This window comes from Carassius carassius, chromosome 46 (assembly GCF_963082965.1).
Source record: "Carassius carassius chromosome 46, fCarCar2.1, whole genome shotgun sequence".
In the NCBI taxonomy this organism is placed as follows: Eukaryota; Metazoa; Chordata; class Actinopteri; order Cypriniformes; family Cyprinidae; genus Carassius; species Carassius carassius.
The window spans coordinates 23,382,175-23,399,273 of record NC_081800.1 but is presented as its reverse complement, the minus strand read 5'-3'; the positions used below and the strand labels follow the sequence as shown (position 1 = coordinate 23,399,273).

General features: G+C 37.0%; 2 protein-coding genes and 1 long non-coding RNA gene across 4 annotated transcripts in view; 2 read left to right on the top strand and 1 right to left on the bottom strand.

The window, feature by feature from the left end:
• Positions 1-17,099, top strand: part of LOC132129665 (uncharacterized) — a 128,113-nt gene that overhangs the window by 10,890 nt on the left and 100,124 nt on the right. The window lies entirely within an intron of this gene.
• On the top strand, positions 5,162-9,581 carry LOC132129108 (protein-glutamine gamma-glutamyltransferase K-like; the record flags this gene model as incomplete). Its single annotated transcript, XM_059540567.1, has 13 exons — positions 5,162-5,267; positions 5,403-5,594; positions 5,725-5,976; positions 6,080-6,198; positions 6,839-6,946; positions 7,073-7,250; positions 7,339-7,477; positions 7,565-7,757; positions 7,848-8,001; positions 8,144-8,428; positions 8,591-8,751; positions 8,842-8,978; positions 9,122-9,581. Coding segments are annotated over 13 exons (2,172 nt in total), but the record flags the coding sequence as incomplete, so codon positions are not given.
• The window catches only part of LOC132129107 (G-protein-signaling modulator 2-like), a 29,112-nt gene continuing 21,706 nt past the window's right edge, over positions 9,694-17,099 (bottom strand). For both annotated transcript variants that reach the window (XM_059540566.1, XM_059540565.1), the window contains exons 7-14: positions 16,646-16,801; positions 16,458-16,566; positions 13,860-13,998; positions 12,640-12,716; positions 12,266-12,469; positions 11,988-12,147; positions 10,500-10,726; positions 9,694-10,429 (exon numbers count right to left, since the gene is read on the bottom strand). In XM_059540566.1, the coding sequence (XP_059396549.1) occupies positions 10,256-10,429; positions 10,500-10,726; positions 11,988-12,147; positions 12,266-12,469; positions 12,640-12,716; positions 13,860-13,998; positions 16,458-16,566; positions 16,646-16,801 (1,246 nt within the window). In that variant the 3' untranslated portion in view covers positions 9,694-10,255. The remainder of the gene's footprint in view (positions 10,430-10,499; positions 10,727-11,987; positions 12,148-12,265; positions 12,470-12,639; positions 12,717-13,859; positions 13,999-16,457; positions 16,567-16,645; positions 16,802-17,099) is intronic.

Genomic DNA, 17,099 nt, shown 5'->3' with positions numbered 1-17,099 from the left:
ATCAGATGGAGAGATTTAAAAGATCATCAAAAGTTGGCTGCTGCTCTTTTTTAGAGATGGGGAAGAAAAGAGCAGGTCTGAATGCAACATTCTTCCAAACGTATATTCCAAATGTTAACATTTACCAGAGTTACCATTCATGTTAACATTCATCTGGTATATATATATATACAGTACAGACCAAAGGTTTGGACACCTTCTCATTCAAAGAGTTTTCTTTATTTTCATGATTATGAAAATTGTAGATTCACACTGAAGGCATCAAAACTATGAATTAACACACATGGAATTATATACATAACAAAAAAGTGTGAAACAACTGAAAATATGTCATATTCTAGGTTCTTCAAAGTAGCCACCTTTTGCTTTGATTACTGCTTTGCACACTCTTGGCATTCTCTTGATGAGCTTCAAGAGGTAGTCACCTGAAATGGTCTTCCAACAGTCTTGAAGGAGTTCCCCGAGAGATGCTTAGCACTTGTTGGCCCTTTTGCCTTCAGTCTGCGGTCCAGCTCACCACTAAACCATCTCGATTGGGTTCAGGTCCGGTGACTGTGGAGGCCAGGTCATCTGGCGCAGCACCCCATCACTCTCCTTCTTGGTCAAATAGTCCTTGATACCTTCATTGTGACTCTACAATTTTCATAGTCATGAAAATAAAGAAAACTCTTTGAATGAGAAGGTGTGTCCAAACTTTTGGTCTGTACTGTATATATATATGTTACATCACTCATTTCTGTACTTGGGGAAAAGAAGCATATTTGGACGTTATGGGGTAAATCATGGGGTCGGGGGATGCCATGAAAAGAAACCCTTAATCTTTGATAAGGTGAACTTTAGATGACATGCATAAGTAAATGTAGACTTAACAAGGACACTGTAAAATGTATTTTATTTTGGTTGGAAGTAGATGCCATCTTAAGGATTTTAAGGTAAAAATGTCATTTTGAGGATAAGCTAATTATTCAAAGCTCTGGTTTCATATCAAAACTGGAAGGAGTCTTTAATAAGCATATTTTAGAAGTTGGAATTCTGTATGAGTAAGTGTGTGTGTGTGTGTGTGTGTGTGTGTGTGTGTGTGTATATATCTATATCTATACCTATATCTATCTCACGCCAACCAAAATGGTACTCTTAGCCAGTACTGGCCCGAGTCTGGGTACTGAAACTGAGCCGACACCACCAGCACTGGACCACAATCACATCGACACCGTAAATTATGATAGAATCATTAACATACAGATTCATGTTGTTTAACAACCTGTGTGACCCTGGAGCACAAAACCAGTCTTAAGTCGCTGGGGTATATTTGTAGCAATAGCCAAAAATACATTATATGAGTCAAATTATAGATTTTTTTTTATGACAAAAAATCATCGGGACATTAAGATCATGTTCCATGAAAATATTTTGTAAATTTCCTATTGTAAATATATCCACTTAATTTTTGATTAGTAATATGCATTGCTAAGAACTTCATTTGGACAACTTTAAAGATTCCAGATTTTCAAATAGTTGTATCTCAGCCAAATATTGTCCTATCATAACAAATTATACATCAATGGAAAGCTTATTTATTCAGATGATGTATAAATCTCAATTTTGAAAAAATGGAATTGAAAAATGGTTTTGTGGTCCAGGGTCACGTATAATTTTAAATGCCGGGCCTGGTAATCCCAGGAGAGTACACGTATTTGTACATTTAAATGCTGACAACTAAACACTATGGTAACTGTTTAGGCTAACGTTAGCTAGGTACTGATGATATCTCGTAAACGACATCATAATGGTATTTTTGATAATAAATAACTTACTTCATAATCATGAACACGTTTTTAAAACACTTATAATATTTTAAAGCCATTATTATTTCTAACTCAAGAGCTGTGCAGTAAATTTCACCTTTCATTCATAAAGATGACATGAAAAATGTGCCAAAAAGACTGATTAAAATTGACATGAAAATAGTATTATAACCAGTACATAGCAGGAGAGTATCACTCATTAGCTCTGCTGCCATTTCAACTAGCTTTGCTTTGCTTTTGGATTTTTGATCAAATGACTATAATAAAATAGTTTTACTACTTTTACTGTACTGAAGTATAAAGTATAGCAAGTGCAGGAAGTCACAAAGTCTCATGTCATTTAAAAAAGAAATAATCCTAGACACCAATAGCCTAGAAAGGCTAATTGTTTAAATATTAGTTAACTACAAATTAATTAAGTTAATTATTAATGATATTAAAATATTTTGAAACATTTTTTGATTTATTTTATAAACATTTTTTTTTTTAAGTTTTATATTTAACTGTAGAAGCTGCTATGCCTATATTCAGTCAGTGCAGATTTGCTGCTGTATTTTATTAGAGCAAGATGTGAAAAAACGCTTGTTTCCCTAGGGCCGGTTGCACTAGCTGGACATACACCCGGCTGTAAGAATAGGCTGGATAGAAAATGTGTCATCAAAGTGAAAGGTGAAAGGCTGTCTCAAATTGAGCCCCAGCCCCATTCCATATTTCCATGCAGGAATAGAATATTTACACCAAGGCTGGATGGAGCTATGTTCTCTGATATCTTCAGCTGACAGTTGGGTTTGAGGGACTGAACAGCAGTTGATACAGAAAATCTGACACGCTGAATGAAAATACAAAAATACTAAACTTAAACTCAAATTACATTAGATTTTTTCAAAGGCTTTATAATACAAAATATTATTATTTTGTGTTTCAAATACATATTTTAAAATAAATGTATCTGAAATACTACCCAACCCTGGTGGTAGGTTGTCAGGTTAAAGTCACAAATGTATGATGTATGTGTTTCATACAGGATTTGGCAACTGGACATCCTTGGAATAATATATTGATGTGATTATTAATATAATAAGATTTGGTCCATACAAATTGCGGGAGTTTCCTGGGAGAAATAACAAAATGAGAGGGGGGGGAAGGAGATGGGTGTGAAATACGGGAGACTCCCGGGAAAAACGGGAATGTTGACAGGTAAGATCACCACCTTGGGTGTGCATGATTCATGACTTTACATATAAAATGGTCTGACATAATGTTGATATGTCCATCCAGTTATCCAGGTGAATGAAATGCATTCAGAGAATTGTACTGAATTGTACTAGACTGTGGTCTAGATAGCACTTTCAGTGTTTTCTGTCTAGTCAGACCAGAATATAGTGACTAAACACACTATAGTTATGTCATATCAATTTGCTAAAGCCCTTGTAGAGTCATTGTTTGTAAAAAAATGTGCAGAACGAATGACTGGACTGATGACGGACGATTTTGGGTGATTTTGATTTAAATGGTCCTATTATAGGCTATTTCTCCTTATTTTCTCATACGCCTTCTGGGTGGAGCATGAGGTTCAGGTCAGGGATGATCAGCAATTCTGTTATCCAAAATAAATAAATAATAATAATAATACTACATTCAAAAAATCATGACATGCTTGACAATGCCTTCTATAATATAGTTGATAAATCCAATCCAATTATATACCATTATATAAACATCATATTCCTTACTTGCTCTTGTCAGATAGACATCTCTTCCAACATCACTGCATGTGGACGCTGTGGTTATTCACAGGGCCTGAAGCAACATTTTATCTTCTGTCAGGGAAAAGGAAAAAAGAAATGAAAGAAATGTAAATTCTCTTGCATGAGAATTTCTATTACTCTGCTTTCTCTGCTTTTCAATTTTACGAGTCATTCTATTTAATAACTGACTAACCAGTTATATATCAAATAGTCATCCTTGTTCTGACAGACTAAATGTAAGAGTATTGCACTCTTAACTATACTGCTATTTAATTCAATATAACCATAAACTATATGTATCAGAGCTAATATTGCAAATAAATAAGATTTTCTGCATTACATAAAATCCACAAGGCATTGTACTACTCCCTGCTCTCTCGATATAACAAGAAAAAAAAACAGGGTCAACAACTGATAAAATGATTCCGACACTTTGCTTAGAGAATGTTTCTATCTATCTATCTATCTATCTATCTATCTATCTATCTATCTGTCTGTCTGTCTGTCTGTCCGTCCGTCCGTCCGTCCGTCCATCCATCCATCCATCCATCCATCTATCTATATTTATATATATATAGATATATATATACATACACACACACGTAGACAATAGTAATAAAACTATATGTTTTATTAGTGTTGATAGAGTCTGTTGTAGATAAGGCATTAGCCTGGGAAATTACTAGAAAATTACTCTGTCTGATGTTCAAAGGTTCAGATTAATTAAACTTAAATGTTAATTTGACCCATTAATTCTCTAAAAGAGACCATTAAAATGAATATGACTCAAAATCCTTTAATAGCTTTCTTAAGAGGACAACTATTCACACTTCAGCTATGAGCTGTGGATGGGGTGGAGATGGAGATGTAGTATAAATATCCCGTCTGCTGTAGAGACAAACTACAGAACGAGCCACAAGCTGGTTAAAGGAGGACTTACTGTTCACTTTCTGCAGCAGTTTTCAGTTCAGTTTCTCTTGAACAGACAAGGACAACATCCATGTAAGTAATCATCTCAGACATTGTTTGAAACTTTATTAAATTATGTATTTCTATTAGAAAGCTGACATCTAGAATTCATAGTTTTGTGGATCAAAAGTTGGTTAAAAACTCTTGTACTGGTATGAACTTTATATAGTTAAAATTTTTGGGAACAGCCTAATGTTTCATGTAAGGATATGTTTTTGCTGTCTAGTGATTACAGCTTAAAAAGAACTGGAGATCTGATTTCTAAGAACAAAGAGACCCAATTTATGAATTATTAACCATCTACTGACCAATTACAGATCACACTCATGACTCTCATTTCTTTCTTTTTTGCCCAGCATGCCTTTTGTATACAACCCATACAAAAACCTCTGCAGCGTTGGCCGTTTCCCAGCCATTAAACTGCAGGAGTACAACTGCAGGAAAGCAGCACACTACACACCGGTTCACACCAACCCTCGCGTTAACCCATGCACTACCCCTTATCATTACCCATATGTTAACCCTTGCACTGACCCATGCACTACCCCTTATGCCTACCCATATGTTAACCCTTGCACTACTCCATATGCTACTCCTTGCGCTACTTCATATGATTATCCTTGCGGTACTTCATACTCTAATCCTTACGGTTTTGTCATTCAATGTCATGATTATGACACAAAGGAAGTCGTCGTCAAGAATTATGTGGATGACTGTACAAGCACGCAAGTCTGTGGAGCAGAGAGTAAGAGTCTTCACATTTTCTTTATCTTTGTCCTGCAGTGTATGATGGGAAATGTGTTATTCTTTCTCATAATAACTAAATTAATAATTTTTTTTGGTAACTAATTACCTGTGTTCTGCTTTTATGTTTTCTCAGATGCTGTCCTCCGGGTGAGTAAAGTCGACCTTCTCAAATGCAGGACCGGACTGAATCGTCAGGAGCATCACACACATTGTTTCCTTGATGACCATCTCATCGTCCGCAGAGGACAGTGTTTCAACATGTGGGTTGATCTGTGCCGTCCTTTCAATCCCAGTTGTGACAAGCTTCACCTGGAGCTCAAACTAGGTTAGTTTTTAAATGATTCAAGACAACAGATGATATACTGTATCTATATATGTAGAGGAGGAACATGTGAGGAGCTGAACCAGCATTTCTACCGTCACTGGAATCTCTTGTTGTTTTGTATGTTTAACAGGTCATATCCCATCCATCCGGGACGGCACTTATGTGATCGTTCCAATTGTGGAAGAATTCAAGAAAGACTGCTGGGGGGCAAAGATTGTGGAACGAGACCAAAACCGAATCAAACTGTGTGTGCACTCTGTTCCGACTGCTTGCGTTGGACGATACCAGCTCAGTGTCGTGACACACTGTCCAGGAGGCAGATTCACTTTACCTTATGTTCCTGAAAATGACATTTACATGCTGTTCAACCCCTGGTGTAAAGGTACGTGTTTGATTATACTTTAAACCTGAACATATGAAAATGAAACAGAATGAGGAAAGAAAGAAACCGTTAAAACTTAAAGGTCCAATGTTCTCTTTATCAGATGACTGTGTGCACCTGAGTGATGAGGCGGAGAGAGCTGAGTATGTGTTGAATGACATGGGCAGAATCTACTACGGAACTAAGCAGCAGATTGGCTGCAAAACATGGAACTTTGGTCAAGTAAGAGCCAAACTTTCACTCATGTATTACAAAAGTGTCTACCAATAACTCGTGTGTATATCAGAGAGATGCTGTGAATCCACTGACTTCAGTGGGAGTTTGGAGTCACTGGAAAATGTTAGAAATTACAAAACTGTTCTTTTTCTAGTAAGTAATCTTAGTTATAAGCAAGTGCGCATGTGACACCAAAAAAAAAAAAAAAAAATTGTGCTGTGTAATTAAGTTCAGACCGCTCATTTGCGTACAGAAATGTTTGACAGCTGTTATTGCACAACAACCATTTTAGATCCACAAACTGTAACAATGTATATAAAACTTACGCCTCGGCAGCACGCACAAAATAAAATATAGCTGATTTTAAGTTGAAAATGTGTGTGTGTATATATATATAATATAGGTTTTGTTTAATGGGTCACACTGTGTGCATTGTGAGAACCAAACCAAATCTCCAGGTGCTCTTATGAGGACCAGACTGAATAACACTTAAGTGCACCCCTGCCTATAAGTAACAAGGGTGCAAATTAAAAATGCTGGAACCTATTGCTTGAACCGATCCCATTTCTAATCCCATCTGAGATATAATTCTACAGAATTTTTATGCACAATCTCTAATTTCTTTACTCTGCTGTCTGATTCTTAGTTTGAGAAGGGAATCTTGTCTGCGTGTATGTATGTGTTGGAGAAGAGCTGTACACCTTGCTCAGGGTGGGGAAGCCCCATTAACATTTCCAGAGTGGTTTCTGACATGGTGAGTCTTCATTTCCTTCTTATCAACACCCTGATTTCATTTGGAAAGCCTGATACAATAGTCACAATTTGTTCTTTTTTTTTATTCAGTATTTCTATAACATTTTCAGTTGTCTCTCCTTAACAGGTTATTGCCAACAAAGGCTGTGGTGTGCTGGTGGGTAACTGGTCACACTGCTATGGAGATGGAACTGCTCCTACATCCTGGTGCAGCAGCAGTGCTATCCTGAAACAGTTCTACAAACGTGGAGGAACGCCAGTCAAGTATGGACAGAGCTTGGCCTTTGCTGGAGTCACCAACACACGTAAGAGTTCCTGCAGACTGGATGAAGAAGAAAACATTTTTGAAATCCTGATTGTAATTAACTCATATTCTTCTTCTCTTTCTTGTAGTGTTGAGATGTTTGGGTATTCCTGCTCGTCCAGTTTCAAACTTCTGTTCTGCTCATGACACTGATGTTCATTTGTCAACTGATGTCTACTTGGATGAGAAATTTCAGCTGATCGATCACATGAACCGTGATCCAATCTGGTAAGTATCATTACCATTTATAATGTCACCAAGAGTTCCTCTAAATGTCCATGAAGTGTTTCTAGATCTTTCTTCTCTTCCATGTAGGAACTACCATGTGTGGAATGAGGCCTGGATGACTCGGCCAGACCTGCCATCTGGTTTTGGAGGTTGGCAGGTGGTTGATTCCACTCCTCAACTGACCGGCCAGGGCTTCTTCCGCTGCGGCCCCACCTCTGTTGCTGCGATCCGCAGCGGGCAGGTCTTCCTGAAGCATGATGTGCCCTTCCTTTTCGCAGAAGTGCGTTATTTCCTTTAATTTGCCATTGCATACAGTTTACATACAGCGATTATAATGACATATGACTTATGATTCCTATTGTGTCTCTAGGTAAACAATGATAAGGTTTACTGGCAGCGGAGATGTGACGGGACCTTTGGTGTTGTTCATATTGAGAAGGATGTAGTAGGTCACTGCATCAGTACCAAGGCCGTCGGCTCAGATCAACGTGTAGACATCACAAATTTCTACAAACACCCATTTGGTAAAACCCACAAGCATTTCACTTAAAACATCTGCTTCAGCCCTCAATACTTTGAACCATGGTGCTTATAGAAATTATTAACTTTGGTATCTCTCCTGCGATTCAATCATATGTGCATTTTACTCTATCTTTTATTGATCAGGATCTTCTGAGAAGAGCACTGCTTTGGAAACAGCCCTTCGTCATGGCTTGAGAAGATGCACATACCCACTGCCCTGTCCTGAGGATGTTGTCTGTGAAGTCAGCCTGAAAGAGGATGGACTATGTGTGGGCAAGGATGCCTTGCTTTACATCAATCTTAAAAACAAATGCAGCTCACCTCGTAGCGTCACCCTCTACAGTCAGGCTGCAGCCACGTACTACACCGGAGTCAGGAAGACCTTCCTGAAGAGAGACCAGACATGCATCGAGCTCAAGCCCTCTGAATGTGAGAAATCATAAAGATTTAAAAGATAAAGCTGAATGTGAGAAGTGATAAAGAGCTGCAATACATGATACCACCCAGTTGGCCTTATGCAGCTTATGGGTAAAGAGACTTGTAATAAAAGCATGAGTATTAATTCAGTGTTTGTCATTTTTGCTATAATAGGCAGACCTCTGGAATGGACCCTGAGTTATGACGAGTATAAGGAACACCTGGTGGATCACACCTCACTGATGCTCAACCTCTTTGGACACGTGGCTCAGACGAAGCAGGTTCTGGCCACACAGTACAACTTCAGACTGCGCACACCAGATCTTGTTATCGCTGTGAGTTTAAAGTTAGGTTTAACTGTTTAATCTTTTGATTGGTTGGAATTATTTAGTGTTAAATTGTGTCTTGTATGTGGTTCTTCTCAGCCTGTATGTGATGCTGTCTTGGGTCAAGAAGTGCCAGTCAAAATCACTTTCCAGAATCCACTGCCTTGTGTCCTGAAGAACTCTGTATTCCGCTTTGTGGGACTTGGACAGCAGCATGCCAGAGTTGTCAACTATGGGTAAAATTGATTTAATTATTTAAACAGTAAATTAATTTTGCATTATATTAAAACTGTTGCTAAACAGTGATTATTTAATCAAAAAAAAGAAGAAGAGTAAAATATAATAATCACAGTAGTATAAAATCATCTTTCTTTCACAGTGACATTGCAGGGAATTCCACAGTGTGCCTGACAGAGAAGTTTATTCCCACGTGTCACGGCCCACAGAAACTTCTGGTCTCATTGGACTCTCCTCAGCTCACTCAGGTTCATGGATTCTCCAACATTGCTGTCAAACAGCATTGTTAAACCAATCAAATAAACAAAACAGAAGAAACGTCATGGGTCCACTGAATAGAAAGTGTTCACACTGAATTGATTTGCAGAGTTAGATAACAGCTGTTAGTTTCTCTTAACTTTCAGGTTGTAAACATTAAACTTCTCACAATGCATTTAATCATGATGTAGGACAATTGCACTAATGCTTTATGCAAGACAATGTGTTTTCATCTTTTCAGATTTTCTTTATATTCTTTTGGGATCTGGCATTCATGAGAGTTTGAGAGATTATAAATGTAATTCTGAATAGTCATGAACCAGTTTTTCCTCATTTGAAAACTCAAGTAATTGTATCACGGTGTTGGTTACTCTGTCCTGTGTAGCCTCAGCTTCAAATAAAATGTTTCCAGCATATTAAACTGTGTCCGTTTGTAATGTGTTATTGAGCAGGATCTATTAAAATGAGGCTTTATTCGTCTTATTTAAAATTAGTAATACATTCTTCACTTATATAATTTCCAGAACAGAACTTTATATTCACATAAATCCGAACTTTTGCAGACTGCTTGTTTCTGAAACCTCAGAACATTAATATAAAGCATTGCTTTGCTGGTATTAAAAGATGACATCAAACATTACAAGTCAAAGACAGAATCAAAATAGAACTGATGCTACATTTAGTGTTAAAAATATATATCAAATGGTCAAACATCCTAATCTACCGCTGATTAAGTCCATCCAGTTATCCAGGTGAATGAAATGCATTCAGTGCATTGTACTGAATCCCTGAGAAAGACACTGCAGTCTTGGTCTTTCCTGTACAGTAATGTCTGAATCCAGTTCAGATCACGGTAGTAGGAAGCATGAAAGAACTTCATGTATCTCAAGATTCAAAAATCTTGTTAAATGAGAACAGATATCATCTTGTAGGACCTCTTTTTCAACAAGGCATTGATTCATGAGTAAGACTTCAGTGCAAAGTCCTAAAATAGTATTCTGGCTTCATACAGAACAGGTCATTCAGGATTGGTCTGAAGTGGTCTTGTGTCTGACGACAAGATGACTCTCTGCTCATCTATCCGTTTGGCCTGGGAGCGAAGGATGAGGCTAAAGAAGTCTTCGTCGGGGACGGTAGGGCCTCTGGTGGGAGGAGGTGGAGGAGCACATCTCTGATCATCCAGTCTGGATCCCTGTACAAGCCAAAAACAGCTATTAAACATACAATTTCAAAACGAGAGATTGATAATAAACAACATTAACCTGGCTCTTAATCAGCATGTCGAAGAAGTCCTCATCTGCTGCTTTGTTATCGGCCGAGGCCATGAGTTTGCTGAGAACGTCCTGGCTGTGGCGCTGGTCCAGTCGGAGACCTGGGAGACGGTCCACACTGGCCCGCTGCTCGTCCAGCCGACGGCTCTGTGAGCTGGCCAGCAGGTCTAGGAAATGGCCAGGCTGTGCCGAGGCCTCCACTCCGGATGCGGAAATAGCTGAACAAGGTTAAAAACAGCACAATGTGGACCATTTAAACACTGTCCAAAAGCTTGGGGTAGGTAAGATTTTTTTCTTTTTTTTACAGAAATAAATACTTTTATTCAGAAAGGAAACAAGAAATTGGTCAAATGGTCAAAAGCCAATAACATTGACGGTCAAGTAAATAACATAACCAGAAATTATATTTCAAACAAATGTTCTTTTTTAACTATTCATCAAAGAATCCTGAAAAAAAATTACTCAGCAAAAATATTAAGCAGCACAACGGTTTTCAATATTGATAATCAGAAATGTTTCTTGAGCAGCAAATTAGCATATTAAAATGATCTCTGAAGGATCATGTGACACTGAAGACTGGAGTAATGATGCTGAAAATACAACTTTGGTCACAGGAATAAATTTATCATTTTCAATGTATTCATTTTTAAAAAACAGTTACTGTTTTTACTGTACTTTTGATCAAATAAATGCAGCCTTGGAGAGTATAAGAGACTTCTTTCTTATTTTTTTTTTACCAGACTTTATTAAAACAAATGAAAAAATAAATAATAATAAAATAAAATCACACGCACACACACGTCTGGTTCACTATCATTGTAGGGACTGCCCATAGGCGTAATGGTTTTTATACTGTACAAACTGTATTTACACCTACACCTAAACCTACTCCTCACAGGAAACTTTCTGCATTTATACAATCTCAAAAAAAATCTCATTCTGTATGATTTATAAGCTTTTGTACCCATGGGGGCCTTAATTTAGGTCCCCACGGTGACACAAGTCCCCATGAGTTGGAGTGCATTCAGGTTTAAGTCCCCTCCAGTGTAGAAAAAACTTAACACACATGCACATATGTGTGTATGATATTTTATAGGTTTGTTTGAAGACATGTTTTCTACACTGTGTCTATTTGAAACTTCAAGTATCTTATAATTGGCTGGGATTTTGTCATGCGACACAATACTCTAGTGTTCAGTGTTGACAACTGTCCCTGTGTGCACTTCTATACACTGGTATAATTATTACAAACTAAAGGTGCGTTCACACTGTCACTGTCTGTTAGTTGCTAGTGGGTGTTTCTTATTATCATAAAGTTAAATTCTGCTCACATTGTTTCACTTGTAAATTCAAATCAACTGCTCCTACTTTTCTGCTTTGAATCGCTGTCAGTGTGAATGCACCTTCAATGATTTTGCACCTTCATATATAAGTATAGTTTGCACAGGTCAGTGCAGTGAGGGAGGAAGGACGTCTCACATTTCTTCAAGGCTACAGGTGGGGTTTCACAGGGAACGGAAGGGGCGGGAACACGGCTTAGGCTGTCTAGTATTGAGCACCTCTGGTCATCCATGCGGTTTGCTTGAAAACGGCTCAGAAGATCAAAAAAGCTGTCGTCACCCAGAGTGTCTGGGGTCTTCTGTGGGAAAAGCCATTCAGGGAAATTAGAATATTAATAAGTAATAAATCTTTTATAATATTTAAACTGACAACTATGCTATTTGTCATGTGTCATTTAGAAAAGATTAGTATTTGACCTGTTTGTCCAGACGGGCTGAAGGTGGGCTGCTGCTGCTGCTGCTGTGGTTCTCAGCTGGTGGACTGGAGTTTGAGTCATTTATCCTGTGTTTTTTGCTCCTGAAGTGACTGATGAAGAAAAGCTTAGAAGACGTCTTAGCTATGGATGATTTGATTGGCGATTTGGTTTCCTGAGGAGTTGTAGTCTCCTCACAGGTCTGGCCCTGGACAGATGAAGAATTGAAAATGTTTGTTATGCAAATGATTTAATATGCAACATTATGAAGACCTAGTCTCAAGTCACTGACAGAGTCCTGACAGAGAAAAGTCTAATTATCCAAGATCTTTGGAGTCTAATACTAATAAAAGCACTGCGGTGAAAGTCTTGTCTCACCGTATTTTTGTCAGAGCTGAGTTTCATGAGCTCCATGTTCTCCATGCTGAGTCTCCGGCTTCCTCTGGATCTTCCATCTATAAAACCAGAAAGAAGCAGGTACTGTGACTCTCATTCTTTAGATCAGTTGTGCTAAGAGCAGTTATTGGTTATATCCTGATATGTCGATTTACTAGTATTGTTTGCTGCCAAGCATATTAATTATGCACAAACTAATTTTGTACATTTTAAATGTATGTATTTGTTTATATGATCAAAAAAAGATATTCAAGCCATATAATTGAATTGAAGTTTAAACAAAATGTACAGTTTTCATCCAGTAGGTGGCGCTATCAGCAAACTCCTAACACCAAACCTACGGTACTCTCAAATTAAACTTTTATTTGCCAAATATGCCAAAATACAGGAGAGCTCCATGTCATTTCAATACATGTATTGCAGTTGTTTGCATTACAAGTTTTTTAATCTGATTTTAGTTATTTGAAAATAAAATATGTTTTAAAATCTTATTTTTAAAATGATTAGATCTTAAGTTTTGATTAAGATTTGTTAAGTTATTGGATGATAGTTAATATTCTTAATATTACTTCAATATGGCTTAAATGAGATTTTGTTTTCAATTTATTCAATTTCTCAATATTAATATTAAAGTCCTATTTTTGGTCAAAAAATACTTTGTGGTTTGTACTTATCAAATTTAAATTTTGTAAACAATGTAAATTTTTTTGTGCTTTATTTTACTAACTTTGATTATTTATAGTTCCTATATTTATTTTCATAATAATTTACCTTATCTAAATTTAATTTGATATTTTTTAAAATTATTTATTATATTGTGGTTGTTTCTCCAGCCCTCTCTGTATCATACAAATATAAATACATCATAAATAATAATAATAATGAAGTTTGTGTAACACTTAATTTTACAATTTCCTTGTTACACATTACATATAATAAAAGAAAGTAATAAGAGAAGAGTAATTAGACAAAATGACTTGCAATAACCCTATAAATAAATAAAAATAACCCTAGTAAGCACATGTTGTTAAATAACACATTTTTCAAAGTACTTAAATATATAATTACACTGTAACAAGGACACCAAAAAATAAAGTGTAACCAAACTTTGTGCACCTTTAAGGATTCTTGTTCATCTTTACATTCAACAGCATCTACCATGTGTGGTTTTAAAGTCTGAGGAAAGTTGTGTGTGCTGTTACCAGTCAGACTGCTGTCACCTGGCGGACTCTCGATGAAGGCAGAGCTATTCGTGTTTGAGCTGTTCTGCTTCAGACCCAGAACTAACTGAAGATCAGAGAGATTCATTCGAGCTGTCAGCTCCCCACTACGGTCTCCAATCTGAGCAGCACACACACAGGAAGGAAAAAACATTAGAAAGCAATCCAGGGTTTCTGCAGGGTTTAATCAGTCAAATTTAAGACTTTTTAAGACCTTTTTATGACTATTAGGATTTGAATTTATGACCTACACGAATTACGATAAATAACTTCAGTCATTAAAATATTCTATTATTTCTTAAGATTAAGAAACTGAAGCATTCGCCTTCTTTTTCTTGAGTATCAAGAACACAGGAACACTTAACAATTGTAACATTGTAAAGTAACATTGTAAATTAACAATTATTTTATGGCATTACTTTCCAAAATAACAAGTGTTATTGGTGTTTGGTCACAGAATTCAACACCCACAGGCAGGGCCATAGCTGGGGTCAGCGGGGCCCCGCTGAAGGTTGTACCAGTGGGCCCTGTTTGAAATTGTTTAATTTGTATGTTCGTTTTTTTTATTTGTGCTATTTACACAATATTTAAGTTTTTTTCAAGTTTGTAGGTGTCCAGGTACAGAAACCGAATAATTAAATGTAAAATAGCACTGGATAGTCTTCTATGTAAAAATGAAATATACAATCAAATCGAAATTTATTCAGACACCTTGAACATTTCTCACATTATTACAGTTTTATTTGCTATCGCTTGTAAAATGGTTATAAAATATGACAAGAATTTAGAGTTAAACTGTGTCAGAACAAAATCATCTTGATAATGTCATAACTTTGATAGAAATGTACGTAATGGATTACAATCAACCAAAACTACAGACAACTGTTATTATGACAATATTTACACAACTATCAATACTTTGTTGACCAATTATCAAGCAATGCTTCATTTTGTTCAGTCTGTGGTGTGAAAAGGTTGCATTAGCAATTCAGAAAAAAAACACATGCTTTATAAGGTGCTGAATAATTTTTGTTCCCAATTTTATATATAGATAGATAAAACATTTATATCTATCTATTTCACTAGTAGTTCACTGTATGAAGATTCTTTGGGTATAATATGTCACAGTTTGCTTATACTCACTTACATAAATGTATTAGTGTCCTGTACCTACTAGTAAAATATGTATATCAAAAATTATATCTGGAGTCTGGATAATTTTTGTTTTGACTGTGCATAAATTCTTGTTAAAACTACAAAGTAATGCAGTCAAGAGCAGTGAGTGATTTTTCTTTCATTTTCTTGGATTAACATTACAGCAGCTAAATTAGGCGCGGTCACTTTAAGAGACGATGAACGCATCTTTTTCCTCAACTGTTTACTTTCACTTAAGAAATAACTGGCAAATAACTGACAAAAAAAGTTTTTTCGAGCATACTTTCCAAGGCGGGTATTTTGACATATTTTGTATGTATTTGTCGGCACAAGAGCAAAAAGAAGCAAATGTGCAGGAGGGACTGTCCGTCGCGTCTCTCTCTCTCTCCGCACCGAACACAGTGCGCGAGTAACCAGCTACTCAGTTCAGCTTTTCCGCGTCTTGTGTTTGGATGCTAAATACTGATTGTTAGCGACGGGCTTGAGCCAGCTACTAAACGCACCGTCTTCGAGCCATAGATCGTTAAAGGTACATTTTCCCATTGTGATAGCCAGGATGATTTCAATTAAGCTAAGCAGTGACTCAGTATGATACAGTATGTTCGGAGTTCGCGCGGGTTGCTGTGAAAGTCCTTCTGACAAGTCTGTATGCTGCCGCATGGACCTTGTAGTTCTGGAACGCTGTGATACCAGTGTGATACCACCCAGATTCCTCATACAGAACTACAACAGGCGAAACAAATTAATGCCATTGCCGCTGAAAGCGCATTTTGATGGAAGAACAAATTAATGGACTAGCATATCAATTTAAGACGTGGCTAAATGTTTTTTATGACCTTGTATGGAAAATCTGTATGTTTTATGACTTTTTATGGCCTTATATTCTTATTGTTAAATTTATGACTTTTTATGGCCCCGCGGAAACCCTGGCAATCACGCAAAGCCTGTTTAAATCATATTTTCCCTCATAATCAAAAGAAAGAAATAAGAATTTTTATTTGCTTTGCTCACACATTATTTTTATCCTCTTTCTTGCTTTTCACCTTTGTTTCCTAATCTAATCTAGTGTTCCAATAAAGGTGACTTTGTATCCTTCATGTTCCTCTGTTGTAACTAACTATGGAGAAAACATCTGCTAATGATTAATGTAAACACATTTTCCCTAATTCTCAATACTGAAATGGAGAAGAAAAAAAAACAATGCCACATAAGCAAAAAATGCTTTCAGAGGAAATTATTTAGAGATTTTAGTGGAATGACAGTGACAAATCATTCACAATAAGAACAGGAATGTGCATTAAGAAAATAAATCTGTTCAATTTTGATGATGAATTGAATGTGTTTTAAATAAGTGTTTTGTTATCTCAGGTTTCACACGCACGCGCACACACACACGCGCACACACACACACACACACACACACACCTCTTTGGAGATCTCCAGATGTTTTTCAGCAAAGCTCATGGCCTGCTCGTGCTTTCCCAGTGCGGTGTAGGCATTCCCTAAACTCCAGCATGCCCTCCCTTCTCCAATCCTTCACACACAGAGACAGAAACGGCGTTAGACGTCAGGAAGAGCAGCAGCCCAAACAGGAAGTGTGAGTGACAGTGTACCTGTCCTTGAGGTCCTGAGCTATGATGTGATGTTTGAGGTGAGAGTCTATGGCTCTCTCGTAGTCCTGCAGTAGTGTGTATGTGTTGCCCAGACTGTAGCAAGCCTGAGCCTCCACAGCCCTGTCCCTCAGCTGCCTCGCCAACTGCAGCGTCCGCCTGCAGAAAAAACACCAAAACCAGCTCATCATATCACTCCAGCTCATCTCAAAGTCAAATACAGAAGTACATGTTTTTTGGACAAGTACCATGGTAAAACCCTTAAGGCATGAAATGTTGAGCCAAATTAATAAACGGATGGTTTCCCAAGGAAAAGAAATATATATATAAACATGGCTTTTAATGGCTATGATCAATAATGTCTATATTAATGGAAATTAGATAAATAAAGGAAAGTGGAAAGTAAATGAGTTATAATTTGGAAATTATAATACAATAATAAAAAAAATCATCCCAG